The following is a 27,173-nucleotide window of genomic DNA, read 5'->3' as shown; positions in this document are numbered from 1 at the left end:
ATGTGCTGCTCTGTACAGTACAGCTACGGTGCCACACATTGCAAAGCCAGCTCTTGTCCTGAGCACAGTTCTAGCGCCTCTAAAATTCAGAGGCAGACAGTGTAAGTTTTAGCCAGAGCTAATTTTAGCTCACGTCACAGGTCATTTCACCTGTAAAGTTCTCATCTCTCACTAGCATCTCAAAAGAAAAAAAAAACAAAAACAAACAACAAACCCAAACCAATTAGCCAAGGGTTAAGCCTTGCTGTGTAAGCATTTTAGGGGCATGGCACAGCTCGGAGCGTTAGCTGCAATTACGTACCTTGAAACTTCTTTTTGATTGCATCCTTGGAGCTTGCGTAGATCATCTTACTTTTGAGAGGTGCTTGTTCTGGTGCCCTAGCGGGATACACCAAAAAGCGCAATTAGTGACATTTATTATCCGGCAGAGACAGAAGCGGTAACATACTGATTATGAACAAGTGAAATGTCTCAGAATACAGGCATCGGGCTGTCTGGCTCACTTTAAGCCTGCCATCTTGCCAGCCTGGGCAATACAAATGCTCAGAGACCTCACCCACAGTGCTTGGACTGCATGTTAGGAATGAGTGAGTTGGGAAGACGGCTTACCACAAGAAAAACATCAGCTCTTCTTTTTTGGATTCCTTGGTCTCAAAGCTTGCATCATACAAGGCATAACGGCAATCCTTCTCGGGAAGCATCTGCACAAAGTGCTTGAAGGGGTCGGTAACTGTCACACCGACGTCTCCCACCAGAATCTCTTTGCCTTCTTCCACAATAATGCACTTTTTGTCTGGACTGAGGCAGAAGATTACAGCCTTCTTCCTCTTCTTAATTTCCTCAGGTGTAGAGCACTTCCGCACTTTCATGTCATAGAAGATACGGCATACCTCATCGGCAACTTGTACTCCAGATGCCTGCGAAGACAAGAGCAAAGACCTTTAGGTTACTGCCACAAGTTTTCACAACTACATTACTGCAGTGCCTTAAATCCGAGGCTAGAAGACAACCGATACTGACAATAGTCAGTAGTGGCCTGAGAGTCTCGTCAGAAAAGGCTGCAGGCCCTCTTTTTCCAGGCCAAGTAAAGAATCTGGAGTCTCGATGCTGCCCACAGCCAGCTGCCAAACCAAAACTATTCTGAAGAAGGCACAGGCCTACTTATATTAGAACATTGTTTTGGGGTAGTTTTACACGCACGTCCATCCCTTGTCCTCCGAGATTCAATTGCGGCAGATCCTTTGGCATAACAGCAGCTTAATTTTGTTACCCGTTTCAGGCTGGCTAGACAATCAAGTCCACTAGGATCTTCTGTTCAAAGCCTCCTAGCCATTTCTATTGTGCTTGCTAGCAGCTTTAGGAACAGAGGTAAAAAACATGGCCAAATCTCATGTTTGTCACATGGATCTGATTTAGAGATCAAGAGATATGTAGTGGGGTACAGGGACTGTAGCGATACAGTTTTTAGCAGAACAAACCAACTTTCAGAAGTTCCTCCGAATTCACTGTTTTAAAGGAGAACTTGCAAGTCTAACAGTTAAAGCGTCTACCTCCCAGCAGTTCCTCCATCAGTTTTTAAAGCAAGCTGCCTGCCTTTTCAACCTTTTTTTTTTTCCCCCTCCCCTTAAAATCTGATGGGAAATTCTAGTTACTTAGTGCTAGCCGTAAGAGGAGGTGCAGATGTAGCATCACCAATCTAATGTTAAAGGCAGATGCACAGAATAAAGAGGACAAGACCTAGCAGTAACGACAAGAGGCTGAACTGCATTTTAAGTCTGCTACTTTTTTGGAAATGAGGGGAAAAAAAAAAAAAAGAGGTGGCAGGGTAGAAGCATTTGTATCTGAGTTTTGTTCTCAGAGCGCAATAAAGTTGGAGAGCTTAAAAGCAGCTGTGCAGTAGTGAATATTGCAAATATGGGAAGCCATACTGGCCAGCAGACACTGCTGGAAGGATATCATGGCCAGTAAAGACCAAATTGAAGCCTGCCCAACACTCATCTACCTGTTCAAAATGCTGCATGCAGCGTAAACAGTGAGGTTCCTTTCTAATGCCGCTTCTTCCCCTGCTGGTTTTTGGTTTTCCAAATTCAAATTATATTATCCTCAGATATGGCAATTCATATCTCAGAGGGAAAAATTGCCCTCCTCCCTCTATGTAAACTGCCACACGTCACAAGCACAGTCAGCAGTACTAAACAGGTAAAGCATCATGTGAGATACACCGACTGAAAAAGACTAAAGGTTGAGAAAGACTAAAGCTTGCTCTTTGTTTTGTTTTTCCTTAAGCTCAGCCCCAAAACATGTGCTTAACAGATTAATTTTGTGGGGGACATTGTACCTGGTCAGAGTGGAAGTGTTCTAAAGAAACATCAGAGTTCAGCTGCAAAACCAGAGACCAGTGGTGAAGGGGAACTGCTTAGTGCTAGCTTTCAAACTGGCTGTCCTTGAGAGATGATGAGCTTGGATTCTCCCATTTCTATCAACATCTCTCCTTCTGTAACTTCTAGTGTCTGGCATAGCTTTGCTAACCCAGTGAAGAGAGGTGACACAGCTGGCAGAACCTATTACCGCGGAGTTTGGCATCTAGATCTCCCAAGTGCTGGTCATGCAAAAACAGGGCAATCTGAAACAGCAGTGAATCTGAGGCAGAAGCTTTTCTTTAGCACTAGCACAGTGCTCCGTAGGAGTTTACTCAAATACAAAGGGACCTCCCCCAAGATTTACAATGCATGGCTTGTCTATTAGGTGTAATCTAGCCAGAATCCCCTTGTACTTACTTTGGGATGGGAAAACAGGGAGTAAGTCACTGTGTCTCAGCTGCCTGGAAGGCAGCCACCCTTCTACATATCTCCAATAAGGCAAGGAAAGTAAGCAGAGAAAGCCTATTCCAGGATAAATTTGAGCAAAAGTGCAAACATCGACTCAAAGTGACTCACTCCTATGTCACCTCCTCCATACGGAGAGGCTGCACTTTGGCTGAGCATGATTGAGAACTAATGAGGAATAAAGGTCTTTCTCCTCCCTTCCCTGTGGTTGGTGTAGGCAGGAGCTCTCTGGGAAGACTCTAAATAACACAAGGTTGCCCTAAACCAGTGCAGCAGCAACTAGAAGTGTTGCATCATTCACTAAAGACAAATCCACAGTAAACTCCAGACAACTTTATCCCCCTCCCTGAGGTTTGTCTTCTAACTAATGGCACTTCAGTAGCTGACAACAAGTGTTAAGACTCAGTTTTTAGAATCTTAAGATTTTTGGGACTAAGTAGAAAATGCTTAGGAAGCCTGAACTAGCATGGGAATGAGCCTGAACTAGGATAGGAATGATTCTAATAATAGCATAAAAGCAGTTCATGTCACCTAGCTCTACCTTTGTCAATTCTTGATCTTTGCTCCAAGACCACAACAATTAATTCCCCTGCACCAATTCCTGTTGCCAAGAAGTTCACTTTGAAAGAAGAGCTCAGCAGAGAGCCAGAAGCAAGCAGCAGCAATGGAGATGCAGGTTGATGTAAACTGTGCAGTCAAGAGCATATGCTTGTGCTACTGCACAGCCAGAAACAAGTCTCCAAGTCAGGAGACAAGTTGTTTCCTTATAAAGAAACTGAACGCTGCTGGCAAGTCAGTTCAGATTCCAAAAATATTGAGAGTATTTAGTCTGGAAACTCAAAATTCACAGTTAAACTGCAGCTGATAACTGGGACTGACCAGAAGCTGAAGGGACAACCGTAAGAACTGGATTTTTTAGCTTTCCAAAGCAAAAGGCTTTGTAGCAAAAGTAGCTGTGCTACTCCTTTTCACAGCTGCTGTACAACCCCTGGATTCATCATGCAGGCTGACATTAGCAGCCATTATATTGCTAAGGACAATGCAGATTTGTTCCATCTGAGAAAACCATATAGCTGTGCCACAGTATGGGTTGAAATGAACCCATAAACTCCCGGTGCAGCTAATGGCTTCCAAAAAGAGGATCTACTTTTCTAACTGTAGGACTTTCCTTTCAACCCTGGGCTTGTACCAGCCATGACCGGCTTCATAAACACACTTAAAAAAGGAAAAAAAAAAAACCCAAACCCATGGCAGCTTTTGATGTAAGGTGGTTGCAACCATTCTGTTTAGGGCAGCAACAGGATGACTGTTACAAGCACCGGAACAAGGAGAAACGCCACACTCATAAATACATGTCCTCATTCGACATTTTAACTGTGTGTCTGCTGATTTGCCCAGAAGAATAGCTGGTGAGAAGCCTCCACCCCACCAGTAACGACAGAATAAACGTTTATTTGTTAGTCTGGATTTTCTCTCTTTGGCCCAATATCGCTCTGCTCAGAGGATTCAATACAGCACATTCATTATTATTTTGTGCTTTCTGGCTTGAACACTGCAGGGCTACAAGAGCTAGCCTGGTTCTGTTCCTTTTTCGGTATGAAAGCAGTTATCCAACTCTGGACTGGCACACGGGTGGCTGTTCATTGAACAGTACATGTTGCAGGTACTGGTGGGATACACGATCATCAGATGGTGACACTTTGTTGCAGGGGACAGATTAACCCTGTAACACAGGCAACACCAACTTAAAACCATTCTCGGGGCACAACTGCAGAGAAAAAGACTACATTTAAATAGCCAGCATGTTTCTATAGGCATCGAGGACCATAACTGCAGGGCCCGATAATCTCACTGAAACAAGGCAGCAGCAAGGAGGCAAGCCACCTAATTTCAGACGGAAAAACAATGCCAGTACAGCATATTCAGGGAAGACATTCAGGCGAGAATGGACAGAGTAAGTTTCTCTGAGGAAATCAGCAAAAATGAGTTTTCCCCCAGTAGCTCCATGCAACTATTGCAAAGGCGGCGTGTCTTGCGGGCAGCATTGCCTTGTACATTATTCTGGAGCGCTTACACCAGTATGCCCATTGTATTTTCATATAGACTGCTGTAGGCACATGAGGTAATGGTTGCATTAAATGCCTTGTCAGCATGCATTGCAGTAACACAGTGGCTCTTATTCCCTACACAAAGCCATCCGTTCCTGCCTTAAGTGCAAAGCACTGCAGAAGTCTTGCGAGAGCAGAATGCCGTCCCTACACAGGGCAGCCCAAAGAGAGAGCCTTCTGTCTAACAGGCTTCCAACTGCAAGAGCCGTCCCCAGCTGCCCCCACTAACAGCTTCCAATATTTTGCCTTCATCACCAAGTACCCTACAACTGAAATTTAATCTAAATGGGGGAAGACTGAAGAATAATCCACAGCTTTCTCAAGAAAATCCCCACATACAGAAAGCCATTTCAGGAGTGAGACACATGCCAGATGCCTGATAAACTGGATTTGTAGCAAGCCTGCATTGAAACGCAACTTTGACACAATTAAATTTGCCTTCTCTTTTGTTAGGAAGTGCAGTGAACTCCAGTATTTTCCTTTAGTATTTAAAATATTTTACCTAAGAAAAGTCTTTGTTCCTTCCTCAACTGTAAGACAGCCAAGAAGACTTTAAACTAATCACGTAGTCTGCCTCAAAACAAGTTTGAAGGACTAAACTTGTTTTTCAGTATTGACAGTTTTACAGTGTGGGTTTTCTTTTCTGTGATCAGAACCTAAGAGCCCTCCCTAGAGGTGCCTGTGCATGTGTTATCTACAGAGACATTTCAAGAACCAGTTCTTGACTTGTTTTGTTTGGGAGCCACGCACACAACATTGTATACACCAGCGTGGACTATCCACAGCTACTCAAGTGGAAACTTTTGCTTCTTGGAAAAGCACCATCAATTTTTCCAGAATTTGACACTGAGAACTTATTAAAGCATGCCTTGTTTAATTGCAAAGGCAAATCCAAGAAGACTGTGCTCCCATGTTTGCTAGTCACATTACTGCCATATATTTGGTTCTCAAGTTTCTTCATAAACACCTTGTTTCCCCTATTCTTGGTATACCAACCCTCCTATGTACCTTCAGAATCCCCTGCCACTGCCAGAACTGCTGGCGTAACCATGTGGCATTTCCATCTGACTCAGTAATGTGTCATAGTACATCTCTGCGACAAGTATTTTTTCAATTAAACCTATTACCACCCAGCTGTTCTGGGACAGCAGCCTTCACAAAGCTGTCCCTTACGCTGCCACGCAATACCCTGGGACATCATCAGCACTGAGACCTTGAAGGGAAAACTAAGCCAAGTTAGTTGTGAGAGCACCTACCAGAAAGCGAGGATCACGTAGCCTGGCTGCAGTTAACAGACTGGGAGAAGATTCTGCCAAACCAGGCCTCTAAAGAGGTGTCAGCTATGGCTGACAAGCCGACTGAATGTGTGGGTGGTTAAAAACACAAGGATCTGAAATACTGCTTTGCTGTTAATCTGTTATTTGAGCACTCAAGAAAACCCATCTGATACTACCACCCCCACTTTATTAAGTAGGAAGGGAGGCAGTGCACAGAGTAAGTGGTTTAACTTCACCCCAAAGACCAGGACCAATGTGGGAACACCAGTGACTTCCCAAGTCCCAGTAGGCCCACTTCATCTACTACCTACGATTGGACAGACACCTCCATTTACACCCAGCAGCCTATGCATCTGAAAGTCCAAAGCTTCAATTCAGATCTGAAGCATGATAGGAAACATAACTAACTGCCTTTTTACTGCTGTTGTGTAAGAGGCCATTATTTGCACACCATAAACCAGCAAGAAGTACAGAGTTATTTGCATATGACTTGTAGGCAGATCTTGCCAGCTAGACTTGAATTTTTTATTTTGCATTAATTGGTCTCTTTTTGGTGGGGGGGAAGGAATCAAAACTCCATTCAGCTTTATATGCCAATATGACAGGTTATCAACTAGACAAGGAGAGATGAGTAAAAAAGTAATTATTAAAAAAAGCAGAAAAAATGCCTCCCTTGAATTCCTGGAGGTCACTTCCTCAGCTTTCAGACAAAGAGGAAATCATCACCACCTCTGAGCTACCATGAAGTTCACTCCTGCTGTAATTATCAAGGTAGGCAGAACAAGCAATACCCACAAAAGGCAATCCCGGCAACACTGCTGAAAAACAGGAACTGTGGTAGCCAGTAGCAGGGCAGAAGTTTTGAGTAGTGCTCATTCCTGTGTTGAAACACATGTTTTTAAGGTAAGGCGGGTGTAAGCTTGCATGCAACAGGACTCTTGCAGGAAAGCAAAGCTTCCTAGAAATGCTTTCAGCACAGAAATCAGCTATTGTGAGCGCAAGCGTCTGTAAGAATTTTCTTGCGGCCCTCCAGGCACCTACCGCAACCTAAAACTTAAACCTCACCCTTAAGAACAGGCTTTGAAGGCCTGCTCTGGGCATCCCAGATACTTGTTACTGAGGCATGCTTCCCAGAGATCACTGTGAATACTGAACATTCAGGCAAGCAAAAGGCTCTGAACAGCTTTACATGCAAGTTCTGGCTGTCTGCAGGCTTTCCCACATGAGATCGCTTAGGTCAGCCCTTGCTCCCAGCAGGAGCCTCTTGATAGCGATATTCTGACAAGGCAAGTGGGAACACGCCAGACACCCACACTGCCAATTGTCATGAGCCTGTCATCTTGTATATGAGGCATATGTACCTTGTAATTACACAGATTTGGGAATAGTGTTGACTAACAACCAAGAAAAATAATTTGCACGGTCCCCCAAAGACCATGGACTCACTTAATCCAGTAGCAAAGAAACTGAACTTTGTGGCAAGACAGCAAAGCAGAAAATCCAATGCTCTTTTGATACCAAATTATGCCCTCCTGCTGGCATTGCTGTACTTTGCCAGTAGGCCTACACTCTTTGCCCAAAAGCAAGTTCATTTGCAGCAACTGGAGAGCATCTTAAAAAAGCCAATCCAGACCCTGTTCCAAAAAGGAGATCACTATGAGAAATACTAGCTTTGACTGACTGGGGAATTCTCTGTTTCCGAAGCAAGATGAAGCCTGACACACTGAGTAGTCATCCTAAACTAGGTTTGCGTACTGCAGAGGTGGTAGCTAGCTTGTTCAGACAAGCCTATTTTAAACAAGAGCTGCAAGTCTCATCAGACTTTTTAGCAGCTTCATCTGCAACTCCCATTAGCTCTGCTCCATGCCGCAGACCAGCCATAGATGCTTCAACTCAGGCGTTATAGGAAGCAGGGAGATTAGTAGCACATCCTGTCTGCTGGGTCTATGCAGAAGAAAAGTTTATTTACTGGATACACCACATATTCAAGAAGCTAATGGTAAATATCTTTGGAAGGCCTCAATATGTAACCCCTCTACTAAAGGCAAATGACTCAGGCAAGTGGGTCAAAACACACAAATGTTCGTCACTGGGCAAGTGTTTGTGCATGACTCAAGCGAAAACAGGACAGCAGTTAAAATTATGAGCTAGTAAGTCAAGTGAATTTTTCAGTCTCAGTAGCCTGCGTTAAACAGGGATGCAAACTTTCAGTGTAGGCAAACCAACAGAAAATGAGCCATCATGAAGCATAATAGCTGTTTGGTCTATTCCGCCCCCATCTATGAAAGGGGTCCCCTGGCATTTTATTTTTTTTTAAAGCCAGAAAAAACGGGAAACTCAGTGTGTGTATTTAACATATTTCTATGTTTCCGGCGTTACATCTCAGATATAATGTTTCCCGCATTATATCCTTCCCTCAGGGGAAAAGCGAGACAAAAACCTCCCGAGCTCTTGCACCTCAAAATTTAAGCTGCTTTGAGCGGTCGTTGCACAAACGCGTTTGTTGCGACCGGCGTTTTCCTTCCGCCTGTTTTGCTTCCCTCCTTTTGTCCGCTCCCAGGACTGCTGACTCCAAACCGGCCCGATTAAGGGCGGCCTGGCCCCGGGAGGCTGCGCACCGCGGACGGCGGAGCCGGGGCCCTGGCTGCCGGGAGAACGGCTGCTCGCCTCAGCCGCCGCGGAAGAGCCGCCGCAGCCGTTTTCTAGGCCAGGCCCGAAACCCCTCGCCTTTGGGGAAGATGGCTCCCGCCCGGGGCCGCCCGTCGGGGCGGATGCGGCCGAGGCCGCGCTTCCTCCCGAGCGGGGCAGCCCCCTGGCCCCCGGGAGGAGCTCCCACCACCCACCGTGGCCTTTCTCCCCACACGTGGAAAGGGGGGACCCGCCGCCGCCCCCCACCCCCCCCGGCCGCGCCCTGCGGCACGGGGAGGGGCCGCCCCCCCCCCCGGCTCTTCCCGCCTCGCTCGTTCTCCTCACCGCACCACCCCCCCCCTCCTCGGGCGAAATGGACGCGCCCGCCCCTAGCGCCCGTGTGCGGCGCGGAACGTACCATCGCCTCATGGGGGGAGGGCGAGAGGACAGTTCCATCGCCTCAAAGGAGGGGGGGAGTAACCTTCCGCTGCCTCATGGCGGGACTGGGGGGGGGGAAGGGGGGGGGGAAGGGAGAAGAAGGGTTCCGCCGCCTCAAGTTCAAAGGCGAACGGGAAGGAGCCGGCGTGCGGAGGAAAGGAGACGGAAAGCGGGGCGCGATGCCACCGGGCAGAGCGGCAGCGGGGATGCGGCGGTCGGGCGGTACCAACCGCCCCCCTCCCCCCTTTCCCCAGGGATGAAGGCGGATGGCGGGGGTGTGGGGGGGCAGGGGAGAAGCGTAACGGCCCGTGTGTCCCCCACTCCCCCGGCGGTGCCCGGCTCCCTACCATGGCGTCGGCGGGGCGCGGCGGAGCGGAGCGCGGTACGGAGGTGGCGGCGGCGGCTGCTCCCCTCGGCTGCTGGGCGCGGCGCGGGCTCCGGCAGCAGGAAGGGAAGCGGCGAGGGCGCGAGCCGGGCGGAAACGCTGCCGACGTCACGGCCGCCGTGCCCGGAGGAGGAAGCGGTTGCTATGGTGGGAGCCCTGCGTGGCAACGCCCCGGACTACCCCCCCTCCACGCTCCCGCCGGCCGACGAGGAGGGTGGGCTGCCCAATCACAGGGGGAGCCACCGGGTGATTGACGGCGGCCACGCGCCCGGCCGGCCAATGGCAGCGGCTCCTCTGCGAGTTGGGGCGGGATTACCTGCCCCAAGGTGTGCGGCGGGCGGGGGAGGTGCTGAGGGGAGGGATGAGGGGGGTGGCGGTGAGGGAGCTGTGAGGGAAGGGGTATGGGGAGGGGGGCAAAAAAAGAGGATTTCGGGTGCTGGTGGGGGGGGACTGAAGCGGGCCGGGGCAGTCGTGAGGAGGTTGGGGGGAGGCGTTGGGGGGCGGCTGTGGGGCGGTCACGGCCTTGGGGCAAGGAGGGGGGAGGCGGCCTTGAAAGAGAGCGGATGGAGGCGGGGGGTCAGGAGAGCTGGCGAGGAGGAGGAAGTGTGGGGCTTTTCTTTCTCTCTCTCTCTCTTTTTTTTTTTTTTTTTTTTTGAGGATTTTTTTAATACCTACTTTGGTGCGATCTCAGTCAGGCACTCCTGATTGGCCCAGGCCGGCCGCGCTCGCTGTGTGCCGCAGGAAACCCTGTGCATTTCTTCTCGGCGGTGGCGGCGGCAGCACCAGCCCCAGCCCCAACCAACAGCAGCCGCGTCCCCGCACGAATCAGAGCGGCATCTATTTTCAGGTGGCTGAAAACAATGAGCGGTTTGTCCTCCGGACAAAGCTGACCGCTGAGAAAACCCTGCTGCTGGGACCCGGGCCGGGGGGGTGAGAGGGGGGGAATTCGGAGGAGCTGCTGTTCCGTGTATACTGCAGTACTGCTCGCTCTGAAATGCTAGGAAAGTGTTATTTCCTTCGTGTTTCTGGGCAGCCGGAGCTCGGGCTTTTTGTAATCAGATTACAGAAGCACCTGCTAATGTTAAAAAAACACACAGACAGTTAGGTTTCATCACTGAATCCTGACTGCAGTCGTGTTCCTGGCTTGGATCAATGAGCAAAAAGGCCCTGGCATCAAGCTTATTTATTGAGGACCTTTGTCTGCTTGTAAGCAGAAAACAAAAACAAGGCTCCATTGCACGTTTTCAGGGCTGGGGTATGAGGCAGCAATACTTCATACCAGGTTACGTCTAGCATGAACCTTCAATACTAAAGGTGTGAGCCATACCTTACCGTTTTCATCCATAGTTCTGTTCTAAGTAAGGGTGTTACATTTTGATTTTCTTCTCCTCCTTGCAATATACCCCAGTAGATGTCCTTTTTAGATGCTGTTATACCTGTTCACATTAGAAGTTGCTGAAAGACCTCATGTTGAAGATGCACATATTGAAAAAGCAGGCCTGTTGCATTAGGCTCCTGTGTTGGGTGCCATACACTGGTGAGGGGTCCCTTTTGTGAGAGTATTTGCATGTGATTTATGGTGAAACTAGCAAAAGACCTGCAGTACAACCTAGACTTAAATTGAGGTGGGTGGGTAGTTCTTCCCTAGGCTTTTTTCTGATGTATTTAATCAAGGAATGCTTAAATTTGGGCCAAAGTCTTAACTGACTTTGGAAGTAATGACAAGAATTGAGTAGGGACATGTTTGGTTTGTTTTTTTTTTCTTTTTTAGCATGTAGTTCTAAAACAAGTCAGATAAAACGCCTGTGTAATAGTAGACCTTCAGTCCTACAAAGATGTTTCTCTGGACAACTTGTTCTGGTCCTGTCTTTCTGTTGTGGCTGTTAGCCTGGTGGCAGCGCATGCTGGGTGGCTGGGAGAGAAAATCAAGGTGGGCGCTGTTTGATGATGAGGACCTCCCTGCACAGTACCACAGCAGACCTCCATCTCCAGTGTCATGTAACAGATACCTGGGGCAGCTGTGCTTTTTAGTCTTAATGTGGGTAATTTGTCTGCTGTTGTTCCATACTTGCTCTTCATAGATCGGTTTCGTTATGAAAGAGGGGTGCAGAAGTAAGACATCCTGGGGAGGAGGGGAAGGGATGATGTAAGGGCATGAGAACAGGGTTGGGGCTGTTTCATGTTGTATACTTATAAGGGAAAATGAGTTGTAAGTGGCCTATTGGCTTAGGCTGTTTCGAGAGGTCTTGTTGCATTTTTGGAAACACTGCAGTGGGTTGAGAAGGTATCTAACCAGTTAAAGGAATCTCAGCAAGGACAGGAACTCCTTCACCAGCAGAGTAAGGGAGATCTCTCTCGCTTGTTTCTGTCTCATGGGAAAGATGTGCTTGCTCTGGGAAAGGCACTGACCGAGAACTGTGACTGCTTTTTGAAAGGTTTCATTCCCCAAAAGACAAAACAGCATAGCCCAGTGAGGCATCAACACAGTGGCAGTGGTACTTTGAGGAGGCTAGAGGCAGGAGCTGTGCACCAAGATGCACTGACAAGTGCATGGCTTATGGTGATACCAGCCTGCCTTAGCATAGGGCTCCATGGACCCCGCCTGCTCTACCAGCACAGGCACTGGGGGCTGCCTGCCGGTGATAAGCAGTGCAAATGTCACGGTTTGGGAACGCCTGCTGTATGTAAATCCCATGCTGCTGCTTGTGTAGGGGAAAGGGAGTCTGTTTTTCCAGTCCTGTGCTGCTCCCCGACTCGACAGCCTTGCTCCTCACGTGCCTGTGACCTTAAGCATCACCCCAACCGTTTTCAGCGCTGCGGTTTCCCTCAGAGAGGGCTTGCAGCAGGGTCCTCCTGCGGCAGTGATGTGGCTGTCATCTCAGTGCCTGAACTGAGGGGAAGCTCCCTGTTTTGGGGAAGGCGGGAGGGAATTTTGGTGCTTCTTTTTGCAAAGCTCTTTTTCCATCAGTCCTGCCCTTTTGATGGGACAGGGACGTGGGGCAGAGGTGAGGAAGTCGTGCTTTGTGGCTTATTGCTACACTGACAGTAACCTTCTCATGGCTTACTGCTCCACTAATGCACGCCCTCACACCATGTTACGGCCAGCTGCTGTGATAGTGTACTAGTAAGCAAGGTTAAAGGCTTCTCAGAGTGAGACTTGCCCCCAGGGTTTCAGTGTAGTACAAGGTTGTTATGAAGAAAGAAATGAACACTGTGGTTTGCTACAGTATTGTGGAGATGGAGGGCTTTTTATTAGCTTTGCTGCTTTTCAACACTGAATAAGCTTTTTTTCCTAGCGTTAGTGCTGTAAATAAGCTAGACTAAAAGCTCAAGCTGGATGTTTGGATGAACCATTTCTAAAGGTGAATCCCCCTCCCTCTCTTAAGGTAAAAGGCATTTGCAAGTAACCTGAAACTCTCCCCCCGACCCCCAGAAAATCTGTCCCCCAGCCATGGGGGAGCCCAAGAAATTTAAGCTGGGCTGTAGCTGGTGGATACTGCTTTGGCTCCAGTCTAAAACATCAGCGTGAATTGCAGCCAACAAAGCGTCTGCCCAGAGAAGGACCGCTTCAAAACCCAGCATGGTCAATATAAAAAGTCGCCCACAGACTCCCCTTTGTGCATGAGACCCTGCATCAGCAGAAACCAAAGATCGATACATCCACCTCACTGACTTTTGAGCATTTGAGATGATGACTGCTTGCTTACTTTATATGCCTCAGCTATTTGAACTCCCCCTCCCGTCCTCCAAGCTACTGACTCATTTCCTCCTCTAAAACCTTCCTTTTTTAGCCTTTCGCTCTGAAGTATTTGGTGGCTGTTTTGAGCTGCCTGCTCCATGCCTTACTTAGGCAAACTCCTACATGATAGCCTTGCAAGCCTTGCTTTTGTACCATGGAAATCGGTTTTTTTTTCCCAATACTCTGAGCTCTGAGGGGCAGTTTTAGCTCCTGACTGTGCTCTTAGGCAAACTGTTTCTTTGTTTTTGGAAATCAGGGAGGCAGACAATCGGCAAAGCAGCTGGTGAGCTGAGACTGCTGCTGCTTATGCTAATTGCTGTTGTCTCCCTGTTAGCCCCCGCTTTCCCCATCTGTCTGCATCCACCTGCTGTCTTTTCATACCCTTTTCCTCTGATCTCGCAGTTCGAGCAAGGATAGCAGAGACTCCTTTTCGGCTGGACAACTGCCTCGCAACCACAGAGCACCAGGCTGGCAGGATCAGGCTCTGACTTTAGGTGCTGTCTCCTGCAGCAAAGAAGCAGGTGGTGTCCCCTTGTGCGAGGCCTGACATGGTCGTGGCCCTGAGCTTTGGTCGTGGCTGACGGATGCTACTGTAACCACACTAGCTGAGTGTGCCTGAAATGTAGTCCATTTTTCTCAGGGCTTATGGAATATTGGCTCTGTGCTCTTGGCGTCGCAAGGCTCAGCAAAGATAATTTTAGACAGGAACAGAAAGTCTCTGTAAACCTTACAGTCATAGCTGTTTCACTGGCAGAAACAAAGCCATGAGAAGCCCATTGCTGTGCGTTGCTGAAACATTCTGCTTGGTAGATGCACTGGAGTAAAAACTTTAAGGGAAATTTTGGGGGAGGAGGAGAACGTAAAGGTGCTTTCCTGAAACTGCTCTGATGCTTCATTCCTTTTCTGAGGAGACGGTGTGGCACAGCAGGCAGCGGGCAGGAAGCGAAAGCCCTGAGTCTGTTCCAGACCCCTGCCCTGGCCTGTGGGGTGAGGCTGGGCACGCTGTTTTTCCCCTTTACCTTAGTTTCCCATTTGCGAAGTGCTAACGTTGTTACTGCCTTTTCTGTAACACAATTTGAGATTTAGTGGTGATTAGAGATGGATGTTTCTTATAAATACGTGCTATTTTTACAGCAATGAAAAGGCTGTCCTAAATTGGTAAGGATGAATGCCAGAACTCATATTCTTTTTAATTTGCTCTCAACTTCCACAGTTGCTGCAGGTTGCAGTCCTTTTAATTTCTGTACGGTAAAAACTCTGCAGGCTATGAACAACTGGACCAAAATCTGACCCTGCTTGCTGCTGTAAAACCTGGCTAATTTTATCAGACTCATCAGAACCATTCTGTATTGAATGCAATGGAGAAGGCAGCCTATTGCCCCTGGAGCATTTTCACCACGCAAAGGAAGAAGGAGGAAATAACTCAAAAAGGCAGCTCAGGAATGGAACAGCCCCATATTAATTTAAATATGCAAGAATGTCATCAAGCTGCTCTCCTACCTGGCATGTTTAATTTTTTTTCCTTTTTTTCTTTTTTTTCTTTGCTTTTGTTGCCACTCAAGTGCCTGTCTGAAGTACTTTGTGTGGTGAGAATGAAACGCATCCTGCCCCAGAATCAGCTTAAGGACTAGCCACTACTCAACTCTTGCTTAAATCCTCAAAATAGGCAAGGAGCAAAACTTACAATGATGTGTTGATTTCCCTGCGTACGCGTGAATTGGATCTTAAACCCCCTCGGTCTGACAAGGGAAGCTCATATTGAGCACACTGATGCCTTCAGCTCCTCAGAACCAGCGTGTAAAGCTTTAAGCAGCAGCTCTGGCTGCGTTACCCGTATGCTTTGCAGCGTTTCATGTGGTTACACTCCTGAGCTGTTGCTGTAAGAGGGGTCTGTGTGTGCAACCCCTTTTATAGAGGGGGAGGGCTGAGCTGAGAGAGGCTGTGTGACTCTCCCAGCCTCGGGCAGGAAATCTGTGGTAAGTCTGATGAAGTCTTCACTGCCTTTACAGGGTTACACCCTAACCTTTAGGCCATCTCTTGTCTGCGTGTAAAATGATAATGCTGCTACATTGAATGTGGCATGGCTGCATGATTTTCTTAGAGAATAAGCACTCGTGGCTCATGTGGGCTTTGTTCCAGGTGTGGAGGTGGTTGCTGCTGAGATGTATCTGCAATGCCATTAATGATTTTTTATTTCCTTACGAAATTAACCCCACTCCTCTCACACTGCGACCCAGACAGAAGGTTATTGTAGCAGGTTGGTTTTGGTTTTTTTTTTTTGTCTGGTAGGGTTTGTGCTTAGCTGCATCAGAGTAACAAAGAAACCTCTTGGCGGTGCTTTGCTTCTGCAGGAGGACTCTTTCTCCTGGCTTGGGAACTGCAGGCCTGTTTGTGTTCGTTGGGGCTGTGACCACTTGTTGAACCTGTCTAGCTTTAGCTCTCAGGAATGGGGGGAGCTTGGCTCTTGTACCTGGGGTAGTTAAAATTGGGGGTTCATATAAGGCAGGCTTCTGAGGGTAAGATTAGATGGTGTGTGAATTAGCCCTACCACATGCATCACCAATCGTGCAAGATGCTGTACAGGCATAGACTGGAAAATCCCCACCCTAATCTGCTTACTGTCTAACCATGAGATAAGAAACACATGGGGTAATGAAAAAGGCAGCAACGAGACCATATTAGTCAGCATGACGGGTGCTCATCAACAGCAGCCTGATAGCTGGGAAGGATTTGCTAGAAGGTAGAGAAAGGCCCTTCAAAAGGCCTTTCAGAATGTCCAAAGATTACGAAGTAGCGCTGAATGTGATTTCCAGGAATGCGGTGGTATATGAGGGGGGTGCTCTGAGAATTTAGGGTGGTTACTGGCAGCCTGACTTGCAGGCAGGTATAGAGAGGTAAGCGCTCATTTCCAAAGCACAGCCCTGGCCACTGTGATGAGAAGCCAGAGAGCTGTGAGAGCTGGTTGTGCCAGCGGCATTATGGGTGGGTGCTAGGGAGAGCAAGCACACCAGGTTGTGCTCTCTTATTTTTTTGCTTTCCAATGTATCAGTTAGTCTAAACCAGGGTGTTGCTTTCCTGGTGAACCTGACTCACACAAGACTCCTATTGCTTCTGCCCCTTGGACTGTGCGAGGTGAGGTGCAGGAGTAGGAGGATATTGCAGAGGGACAAACTGGAAAAGAGGAGGGTCTCGCTGGGTTTCCTGCAAGTGTGCGGGTAGACAGCACACGGAATCACGGAATTTCAGAGTTGGAAGGGACCTCGAGAGATCATCTAGTCCAACTCCCCTGCTAAAGCAGGATTGCCTAGAGCACGTTACTCCGGACTGTATCCAGGTGGGTCTTGAAAGTCTCCAGAGAAGGGGACTCCACAACCTCCCTGGGCAGCCTGTTCCAGTGCTCTGTCACCCTCACCGTAAAGAAGTTTTTTCTCATATTTGATTGGAACATCCTATGTTACAGCTTGTGCCCGTTGCCCCTCGTCCTGTTACTGGGAACCACTGAAAATGGGAAGCACACAGCCATGGATGGGAACGTCTGACAGTATCCTTGACCTCTCTCCTATCTGCATTGTGTGTGTGATCACAGCAGGATGTGGTCTTTATGTGTAAATCAAGAACGGGGTCAAGAGTGGCTTGATAGCTATAGCTCTACTAGCCATCTGGGCTGATAACAGGGCCACAGTGAGCTATATATTTCTGTTGCGGTTGATCTTGTCCAAGGAAGTGGCTGTAGGGATGTCTCCACTGACAAATAAGGTAGTGTGAGTGGACCAGCCCTTTCCCACTGCCCTCTTTAGATCTTTTTGGTGCTTGGATCTGTGATGGTCGCCCATGCTTGGTATACTGGCTCTCCTCTGGCACACTGGCTGGGGAAAGGCTAGCTGGTCTGGTGGGATGAAGCAGCTTGGTGGGCCCATCTGTTTCTAGTCTTCAGCAGCCAATGTTGTCTTTCTGAGCCATAGCATTGCCCGAGTAGCACAGCTCAGATCTCTTGATGGGTAGTCACACAACAAGCTGTACGGGGGTGCTGTCAAGCAGCATGACTTGCAGCTGCATTTCTGAAGGAGGCCAGGAAGCACGGGTTGCCAGTCGGTAGTGTATGGGCTGAATCTGGCCCGCCAGAGCAACTTTTTCTTTGTGCAGGCTACCCTACAATCCTTCCCCAGGGCTCTGACACTTCAGCTGGTTCAAAAAGACTTGAATGTAACCAAAACACAACTCCCGGACAGTGCTTCCCCCGTCAGATCCCTCATCACAGAAGTCTTTCTCCCAACATATGATGCTTTACTCAAAAAGGTACTTCTGACCTTTGCTCCAGCTGTAGGGGCCTCGCCTGTGGGCAGGCAGTTGATTTACCCTCCTCTCTTGGTTCTTGAGTCTCTCTGTCCCAGATTCAAAATCAATCTCACCCTGGTTCAGGGTGGAGGTGGCCCTGCGGCCGTGAGATGTCCTGCTGGGGAGGCCGGGCCCTGGGGCAAAGCAAGGCTGGTGTTTCCCAGCAGTTTTGAGGACAGTGCCCATCACGGGCTGGTGGAGTGGGAGAGCAGAGGGCGGCTGTCCCCTGCCAGGCCAGCTGCCTGCTGGTGACTGAAGGCAGGGCACCATCTGGTGGCATGAAAAGAATTTGTCCGCACGTCTGTTGGAGAGCAGTCCTGGCTTTCTCATCCAGATACAAACTAGTAGTTTCCAACTTTTTTTTTCTCTCCTTTTTTTTTCTTTTCTTTTTTTTTTCCTCCCTGCAGAGGGAATTGCCCAAGGACAGGCTCTGCTAGGGCCTGAGATGCGACAGCTCTGCTCCCATTAGAGGTGTCCTAGGTTAGATCAGAGGTCTGTCTAAGCCTAGTATCCTCTTCCTGACAGCAGATGCCTGGGGAAGGATGGACAAAGGCAGTAAGCTGTCAGCAGGAGATCAGCTAGATGGTCTGCCGGCCTCCAGTGTGCAGGCAGGAATGTCATGAGTTTGACATCGTACCTCTATTTTGAATAACCTTCTGTGGATTTCATCCTTCCTGATTTTGAGTCATCACCATTTGAACCCATGAAGGTTCCTAGTGTTCACTGCACCTTGTGGAGGGGCAGCTGCGCAGGAGCCTTCTGCCCTGGGCCAGGAGGTGGGAACAGCTGTCTGGGGTTGCATGGGCATCGTTCATCTCATGCTGGGGCTTGTGGCTCAGAGCACCTGCCAGAAAGGATTGGTGGCATGTCACTACTGTCTCTCTTTTCCAGGTCCATTGGAGGGACCAGATATGCCAGATGTGTCCAGACTGTGGATCTGTTAACCTTCAAGCAGAGAGGAGCACTGGCACACCGCTGAGAACCACGTGTCAAGGTGAGCGTTAAGGAGTGAGCCTTGTATGTGAGCTGTCTGTATGAAATGGGGTGGCTTGGCTCCTCTGGATCCCCTGAGACCCCAACTGTTTGAGGGCTACTGGAGCATGACTAAGAAGGAAGTGCTAAAAATCAGGTAGAGAACAGTGGAGGTCTGTTGTTTTGTGAAAATCATGGCAGTCAAAGCTCTTTCTCATCCAAATCCTGGGTTTTTTTTGCTGGATCTTGCTTCTGTTTCGGGGTCTTCTGAAACCTAGATGTTGAGGATTGAGGTGTTTCTCCCCTCGGCTGGCAGGTTAGACATGTGGGGGCATTTCTCCAAGCAGACCAGTTTCATGCACTTCCCTTTTATTTTACTGTTGGCTTCCCATAGAATCACAGAATTATTTTGGTTGGAAAAGACCATAAAGACCATTTAGGTTGAAAAAGGGCCATGAAGATGGTCAGAGGGGTGGAGCACTTCTCCTGCGAAGACAAACTGAGAGAGTTGGGGTTGTTCAGCCCGGAGAAGAGAAGGGTCCAGGGAGACCTTATAGCAGTCTTCCAGTACTTAAAGGGGGCCTACAGGAAAGATACGGAGGGACTCTTTTATCAGGGAGTGTAATGATAGGATGAGGGGTAATGGTTTTAAACTGCAAGAGGGTAGATTTAGGTTAGATATCAGGAAGAAATTCTTTACTGTGAGGGTGGTGAGACACTGGAACAGGTTGCCCAGGGAAGCTGTGGATGCCCCATCCCTGGAGGTGTTGAAGGCCAGGCTGGATGGGGCTTTGGGCAGCCTGGTCTAGTGGGAGGTGTCCCTGCCCGTGGCAGGGGGGTTGGAACTACATGATCTTTAAGGTCCCTTCCAACTCTAACCATTCTATGATTCTGTAAGACCTTTAAGATCATCGAGTCCAACTGTTAACACTGCCAAGTCCACCACCAAACTATGTCCCTAAATGCCATGTCTACATGTCTTTTAAATAACTCCAGGGATGGTGACTCAACCACTTCCCTGGGCAGCCCGTTACAATGCTTGATAACCTTTTTAGTGTAGAAATTTGTCCTAATATCTATTCTAAACCTCCCCTGGTGCAACTTGAAGCCATTTCCTTTTGTCCTATCTCTTGTTACTTGGGAGAAGAGTCTGACGCCCGCCTTGCAACAACATCCTTTCAGGTAGTTGTAGAGAGCGATAAGGTCTCCCCTGAGAGATGTCCCATGAGACATCCCATCAGCTTTCCTGTTCTCTCACTAGCGTCTCGGATTCCCGGAACAATGCGGTCCCCTGTTTTCTTTGGACTGGAGCAACAGTAGCCCCTAGAAAACACTCATCTGGCTGGTTGCTGTTGCTTTTGTCATGTAACCAAATGCAGGTACCTCCTGGCCTGTGAACGTGTGTCCCAGCACAGCTTGCTGGCCTGGGGTGGAGAAAGGGCTGCAGAACTGTAAGGAGCAGGCTGCGAGCCAAGAGTTGTGCCAGGCTCTGAAACAGGTACTCCTGCACTAAAAGACATCTTGTCCAGTGTTTAGGTCTGACTGCTCTCAGTGCTCTCGGAGAGGGCAGCATAGGACTGGTTTTCAGTTATGCCTTTGTGCCTTCCACGTAAGAAGGGAAATGCAGTGGGGCCACTGAAAGTCCATCTTTGCAAATTCACATTTTGCCACCAGAGAGCTCCCATCCTTCACACCAGTCCAAGGGTGAGGAAATAATGGCCAATATGGCAAAAAAGTCCCTCAGTCTCTACCACATCCCAGCTTTCATTGTAAGAGCTAGACTCTCTGATGATTGCTCTGCCTTTTTAAAAAAAATAATATTCCTTTAGTGCTTGGGAGAGTTTTGCCCCTTCATTGCAGGCTTCGTATGAAAGGGGGAATGTTGAGGCTGGGCATATTAAGCTGGCTAATCCGAGAAAACACAGTGAGCAGGTGAAAATCTGGTGGCAGCAATACACTTTTCCTCTCGCTGGTGGTTCTGACAGTCTTGCTGATGGAATAGCAGAGCTTGAGAGGGTCTGCCTGAAGCACTAGCCTTGCTGCTAGTAGCCCTACAGAAGAATGTGGCACTTCCGCTTGCATCTGTGACTTACGGTTCTAGTGTTGGCACATGCAGTAGGTTTAGCTTTGTACTAATTTCAGTTTGTAATCACTAGTGATATCACTTTTCCTGTTTAATTACAGGGTTGAAGCATTAATTCCCCCGAATAATGTAATTCTGGCTTTTTCCATCCACTCTCCTTCCTTCTAATGCCTGGCTCCTTTCCCTGCTCTTACCTGGCGCTTTCGCAAACGTATATTCCATCCTCCCACATTTCTGCTTTGCTGAGGAGACAAGTCTTCCCCACTTGGAGGAAAAGATGGGTAATTGGTTTAGTTCATTGAATATGTGAAACTGGTAACTGAAAAATTAGTCTTGGATGAGCAGTGTGAATGCTACAGTGAGTTTGGAAAAATGAGTGTGCTCCCTTTTTTGGGGCCTCATGTGATGTCTTGCCTTCCTTCTGTCCCATGCTGAAAGCCTGAGGAAGCCCTGGCTCACCTGAAGCCTGTGAGATGTCAGCCAAGGAGCAGTTCTTCCCTTTGTGGCCACCCCTGTGGCATTTTAGCAGAGATTATCCTAGCCTTGGGAGACAGGCCTGTTTTGCAATGTTAGCCCTTCTCTGGTCACGACCAGCTCTGGCTGCACTGGGCAGTAGCAGCACACAAGATTGCCCCAAGCTAGGCATAGAAGCTTGTGGCAGTCCTAAATACGGATCGTTCATGCATGTCCCTGTTTGCAACAAAAGACTGCAGCAGCTCTAGGTAGTTTGCAAGAGGCCCCCCGGGGCATTGATTTTGTTTTTGAGAGTGCTGGGTTAGGCAGAATTGCCAAAATAAGCCAGAAGCAAACCAGCAGAACTGAACAGCCGGCTCAGAGACGGAGATCTCATCTGCAAAACACTGTCTCCCTCCTGCTGAGCTCCCTGCTCTGGGTGCAGAGCCTGATTCTCACTCCAGCATGCAGGGATTTTAAAGAGGGTATGAATTAATGCTGGTGCCATGTGAAGTGTCCTGACTTTCTCCTGAGCAGCGAGAAGTATCTTTAGCATGAATGAGAATTGGCTCCAATGCTGCAGCAGCTGTAAAGCGAGCTCCACTTTTAACTGAAATAGGTTGCATTTTGACTCGCGTTTTTGCTATCCAGATTTGCACTAGAAACTTACATCTAAAGAATGTATATCTTCAGCGATCATCAGAACAGCTGCTTAGCCCAGAGGAATCCTGCTTTTCTAACAGAGCTGCAACACAACTGTGTCGGCACCAAAACCCTGGATGGAGATCTGCATCCTGGAAGGCTGTCTGACCGCTTCAAAGCAGTGAGACACTTGCAGTTGTAAACCTGGTGCAGGTCAGGGGAAATATTTCAAAAGTTAGGATGAGTTTGGGGGCATATATATTGGAAGATCAGTGTGTGCTAGTGTGCATCTCTGTGTGAATATCCACAGGCAAAAAAGAGCCAGGGCTCTTCCAGAGTGGGAGAACTTGCTTCATCACTTATTTACATGCTCCGACACTTGCATTTTCATGAGGCGTAGATATTTCATGTATTTGCCAGAACAAACATAGCACAGGACTCTTCTAAGCTGTTGATGAAATCATTGAGGGCTCCATGTCTACTTGTGATTTTCCACTTCCTTGAGTTTACTTTGAGATGTGAACAAAAAATCTGGCACTCACAGGCACCATGTGGATTTGTGATAGTCTTGGGAGCACTGCTTCTCCATAAAACAATGTCTTGATCACATCCAAGCACAGATGTTGTTTGTTTGTCTGTGACAGGTGTAGCATCAATGGTATTTGCTTGTTGAGCCGTCCAAGTCAGGCTTTAATGGGAATTCTTTAAAAAAGTTACAAATAGTTCATTTCAGTACACTGGTTCAGTAAACACTGCAATGAGCTCTTTGGAAGAGAGGCTGAATTATACAAATAAGAGAGTAATGTATGGAGGGGAAATGGACAGCTTTTTTTTATGGCATATTGCACTGGTTACCAAGCCTTATGTTTTTGTCAGCCATCTAAGGATGTTGTATGTATTTTATTTTTTTTCTTAAAATGCCAGCTGCTGGAATGAAGATATTGCATAAGAGTCTCCATTTTCTCATTTTAAAAAAAGTAAGTTTCTAACCCTCGTGGTTGCTTAGAAAAACATGAAAGCATGAGCTGAATGTTCCAGATAGGATGTTGAAATCAAGACCAAACACAATGGAAAATTTGGTTCATAGCTTTAAAATCCAGATGGCAAATAAACAGCCTTAGATTGACTTAGAAATTCTGCAGTTTGGAAATGAATCAATATCTGACTTCTGGGACCTGAGTGCTGGCATGAGGGCACATATGATTTTGGAATCAGACTGTAGTCTCCTTTTGGTTAGGCAACACTGATTTTTATAAAAGGTTAATATTTATTTAAAATAAAACTTTTTTTTTTCAATATTTCTCTGGTGAGAACACCTCTGTTTCAAAACTTTCTTGAGCATTCCTTGAGTCGCATTTTGCCTCTTTTATTTTTTGTTTCTCAATTTTGTTTTGTTCTGAGTTGAGAATTTCATCCTAAATCTCTTTTGGTTCATGCTTCTTTCCCTTTTGACTTTAGTGTTTCTGTCTGGAGATTTCCTTTTGGTTTAGTTTTGATGTTGACCTCAAATTTGGTGTTTCCTTCCTTTGCTCATTTTGTCTTTTTCATCCTGTTCTTTGCTTTTCAGCTTCGTTTTGAGCTGGTGCTGGAAAATTCCACCTTGGGTGGTGGGTGATGTTGCACCTGGATATTGCCTTTTATCAGCTGATTGTGTGATCTTTCTGAGTGGCTCAGTGCAGCCACTCAGCGTCACATTTGAGCTCATCTTCTTGTGACTAGGGAAGTTGTTGGCTTGTTTTATTTTTTCCAGAGGAGATGACTGAATTTTTAGTGAAAGACATGCACAATGCAGGAATTCATGGAGAGGGAATTTCAGTTCTCCAAGCAGAACTGCCCCTGAGGGTCTGCAGTGGCAAACTTTGTGGCCACTTCAGTGCTGGTGAAGCAGTTGGGTGGTGTGAGAGAAGTTGGAGGATGAAAAACAGAGATCCTTCTCTCTCCTATCGCCTATTGTGTGACATAGCAGTGATGATTGTGTATCTTCATTCATGCTGCAGCCTTAAGACCAGGTTGTTCTTGCACTCCACTCCTGGAGCTAACAGGCAAATTCAAGATCAGATGCTGGCTTGGCCCAAACTGTGGTGCTTTCTGAAAGTTGGAAGATGGAGGTCTAAACACACTTGCTGTGGGCCTAGGATCTTGCTCTTAGGAGCTGGCTGGATTGGGCACAGCCCCACACACAGCAGATAGCCTGAGCTTAGTCCTTCCAGCATGAATATTTAGAGCTCAAGTTATCAGCCAGTAATGAGAACAGAAACCCTGTTGTATCCCAGGCCTTAACCCTGTCCTTTGTCTTGCAGAAGAGTTCCCAGTTCTGACCTGACTCCAGGTTTATGTCATGAACTGTATTTCCTATTTGCAGAATGAAAATAAAGCCCTGGTTATTGGAGTCCCAAGGAACAGCAGCAGGATGAGTATGACTTACACGGGAAGCTCATGGCAGGAGTATGCATTGAGGAAGTCCTGATCCAGGGAAGGTGAGGAACCAGCATATAGCACTGTCCAAGGCTGACAGCTCATCTGAAGAGGATCCTGAGGTATGTGTGACGTCTATGGGTGCATGAATGAAAGAAAGGGATGGTGGTGTGAAGTTACTATATCTCTGCATAGCCCAGCTGCAGATTAAATAATTTCTTCGGAGCCAGTACAGCTAGCAGCCCTTTTCCAGAGAACCGTCATCCTGCTCTAAACTTGTACTGGACTGTTTTGGAAAGAGTATGGTTTCTCTTCTAGATTGTGGGAGGCAGGTTGCTTCCCGTGTGTCTGTATTTAGGGCAGAAACCAACCAGGGGTGGGCATTAGTGCTTCCACACGGTATTGAACTCTGCAACAACCCTTGCAGACTGCCATCTCTTAGCCTCTCCTGCACTCAGGCTCCCAGCATTTAGGACCATGTCGTCCTTGGGGAAATTTCACCTAGGTGAAATGATGTTTTTAGACCAGGACTATCCAGTGTTTAGGATGAGACAAAGTACTATTCCTGGTGTGATTTTTCTTTTCCAGATGTCTTTAGTTATTTTATTAAGGTTAGAAATCCACAGAATAAGATCTGCAGCTCTGAGCATCATATATATGAGGTAGAAGTGTCTTAACCGTAGACAGGCTTGCTAGAGCTTATTTGTCAGAGTCCTTGTCTTCAGACCTTAAGTGTTTGTATTTATCATCCTGTAGTTTATCCTGTAGTAGACCCATGGCTGTCCAGGGCTTTGATGCCATATGGATAATTAGAAGTCACGCTTTTATATTTCATCACATTCAGGCCTTTCGCAGTATTATTAACCTCAGATGGCCCCATATGTACTGGGTGCAAGGCAAGGGCTGATCCTTGCATTAAGCAACGTATACAACAGGCTGCCAGAAGGTAAGGGCATTTTAAACCAAGAAAGAGAGGTGCCTCCAAGGTTTAGCTGCCGTAGGCTGGACCCTGAGTAACCTGATCAAGCTGGATCTGCTTTGAGCATTTAGCTGGACTTGATGACTTCCAGAAATCTCTTCCAACCTATATTGCTCTCTGATAAATTCATCCTCATTATATTGCAAGGGAGGACTTGCTAGAGACCACGTAGGAAATCTGTAACAGAACCAGTGCATCTGGTAACACACCCTGCATCCTGCCACTGAGTGAGGCTGCAGCATGCCCTAAGGTAGGCTGAGCTATCCCAGCTCTAATGAATAAAAGCAAGAGTGGCATACCTGGGAAGAGAGTGAAGTGGGGAGAGGCATTGCTTTGAGCCACACATCAGTTCACGCCTCATAGCACAGACTGACTTATCTGTGTTTGCCACCCTTTAATAAGTGGTGCGTACGCAAATTTCAGAGGAAGCTGTTGGATGGCATATAGTGATTAGAAGCACTTGAGCAGGCAGAGAGAGAGAGAGAGGGAAAGTTAGAGGTGGCATGGCCAGGTCTATGAAGATACCGTGGCACTGCTGGTCTCCAGAGCAACTGGTTACCCACTTCTCAAAACACTCATTTCTGAACTGCTACTTAAAATTCCTCAGTGAGGACTTTGCAGGAAGCGTGACCTTAGAATGGGGCTGGTGGGAGTTGGCATGCTTGCTGGAGCAAGACGCAGTAGCAGAATGAGTGAAAAATCCCATTTTTTATTTTTATTTACAGGCTTTCTCAGGCTCTCCTGAAACGCTAAAGCATGTGGGAGTTTGACCATCAGAGCCCAAATCCGTGAGCTGTGGTAGACCTGAGAGAAGTGGTTTCTGACATATCTGATGCCTTCAGTGCTTATTTCTCCTTCCTTTTCCTTGCCCAGCTGGGATGTTTTTGCAAGGTGTCTGTGATGTTTCTCAGCAGTGTTTTTGATATTTGCCAGTAATGCCTGTGCCTGGTTGCTGGGCTTGTTTGGGAGCAGCTTGCTGGAATACTCTTATCTGGGAAATGTCTCCTGTGAGATGTTTGTTCTCTGTGAGGAGTTTGGTTTTTTTCCTTTTTTTTTTTAAAAAAAACAGGCCTGTTGTGTGAGAGCATGCAGAAAATCTGTTTGTTGGCCATGTTCTGTAGTATCTGTCATAAAAAGACAATATCTGTAAAATTGTCTGGTCCTGTAAATATTCTTGCTGATAAACTTGAGAGTATCAACAGAGAGAGCAAAGCGCTGTCGTGTGGTATAGTAAGAAACTTTTTTAGCATTGGCATACAAGGGATCTACTAAACTGTCTAGTTTCTTGTTAGAATATGGGTAGGACGGAACAGATAAAATTCAACTCTTAGATGTCAGAGGTGGAAGAGACCCTGAGTGTCCATTTTGTCCATTTCCCTGTCTACACGCAGGGTTAACCTAAGCAAAGCTTCATAATAGCCGTTTGTCTGTCCGGTGGCATGGAGTCCATCCCCTCTCCTGGCAAACTGCTCCACATCTGAACAGGATGAACTAGATGTATCTATTCCTGTGGTGTTTGTAGGGAATCTGGATCTGTTGTTTCGTTGCATGCTGGAAGGCATGAATTCATTCCAGAATAAACTGAGCATGCATCTGGTTTATTTGTGTGCATGTTTGTGCTTCAAACCCTTGCTTGAGTGGTTGCTCATGGTGCTGCCCTCTTCTCTCTGCATTCCCAGAATTTTTCAGTTTGCGAGCAATTGTTCTTTGGGGCTCTACATCTCTGTCCTAATGAGCTGGGGGAAAGTTTGTCTGACCTGGGAATCAATAAGAGCTGCAGAATATTCTTGGAGAGTTACTGAATGGTTTGGCAGGGTGTTTTTACTGCAAAGATGCTCAGGTAAAAAGTCATGATTCCCAGTGTAATACTGTGAAAATTTACATTTATGTCCTC

The 27,173-nt window shown here is 47.4% G+C and overlaps 1 protein-coding gene and 1 long non-coding RNA gene across 3 annotated transcripts in view; one reads left to right on the top strand and one right to left on the bottom strand.

Annotated features, from left to right (window-relative positions):
* Positions 1 to 9,757, bottom strand: part of DSTN (destrin, actin depolymerizing factor) — a 12,219-nt gene extending 2,462 nt beyond the window's left edge. The window contains exons 1-3 of the mRNA XM_074578799.1: positions 9,624 to 9,757; positions 610 to 917; positions 302 to 378 (exon numbers count right to left, since the gene is read on the bottom strand). Of these exons, the coding sequence (XP_074434900.1) occupies positions 302 to 378; positions 610 to 917; positions 9,624 to 9,626 (388 nt within the window). The 5' untranslated portion in view covers positions 9,627 to 9,757. The remainder of the gene's footprint in view (positions 1 to 301; positions 379 to 609; positions 918 to 9,623) is intronic.
* Positions 9,393 to 27,173, top strand: LOC141740324 (uncharacterized). Of its 2 annotated transcripts, XR_012585966.1 has the most exons (5): positions 9,393 to 9,987; positions 10,353 to 10,508; positions 18,627 to 18,729; positions 24,248 to 24,422; positions 26,005 to 27,173. It is a non-coding gene; the product is annotated as an uncharacterized LOC141740324 (long non-coding RNA). The 2 variants fall into 2 exon arrangements; XR_012585967.1 differs by lacking the exons at positions 9,393 to 9,987; positions 10,353 to 10,508 and adding an exon at positions 15,245 to 15,376.

The sequence above is a fragment of the Larus michahellis genome, chromosome 3, assembly GCF_964199755.1.
Source record: "Larus michahellis chromosome 3, bLarMic1.1, whole genome shotgun sequence".
NCBI classification, from domain to species: domain Eukaryota; kingdom Metazoa; phylum Chordata; class Aves; order Charadriiformes; family Laridae; genus Larus; species Larus michahellis.
The sequence above is the reverse complement of the archived record's forward strand: the minus strand, read 5'-3'. Positions and strand labels throughout refer to the sequence as shown.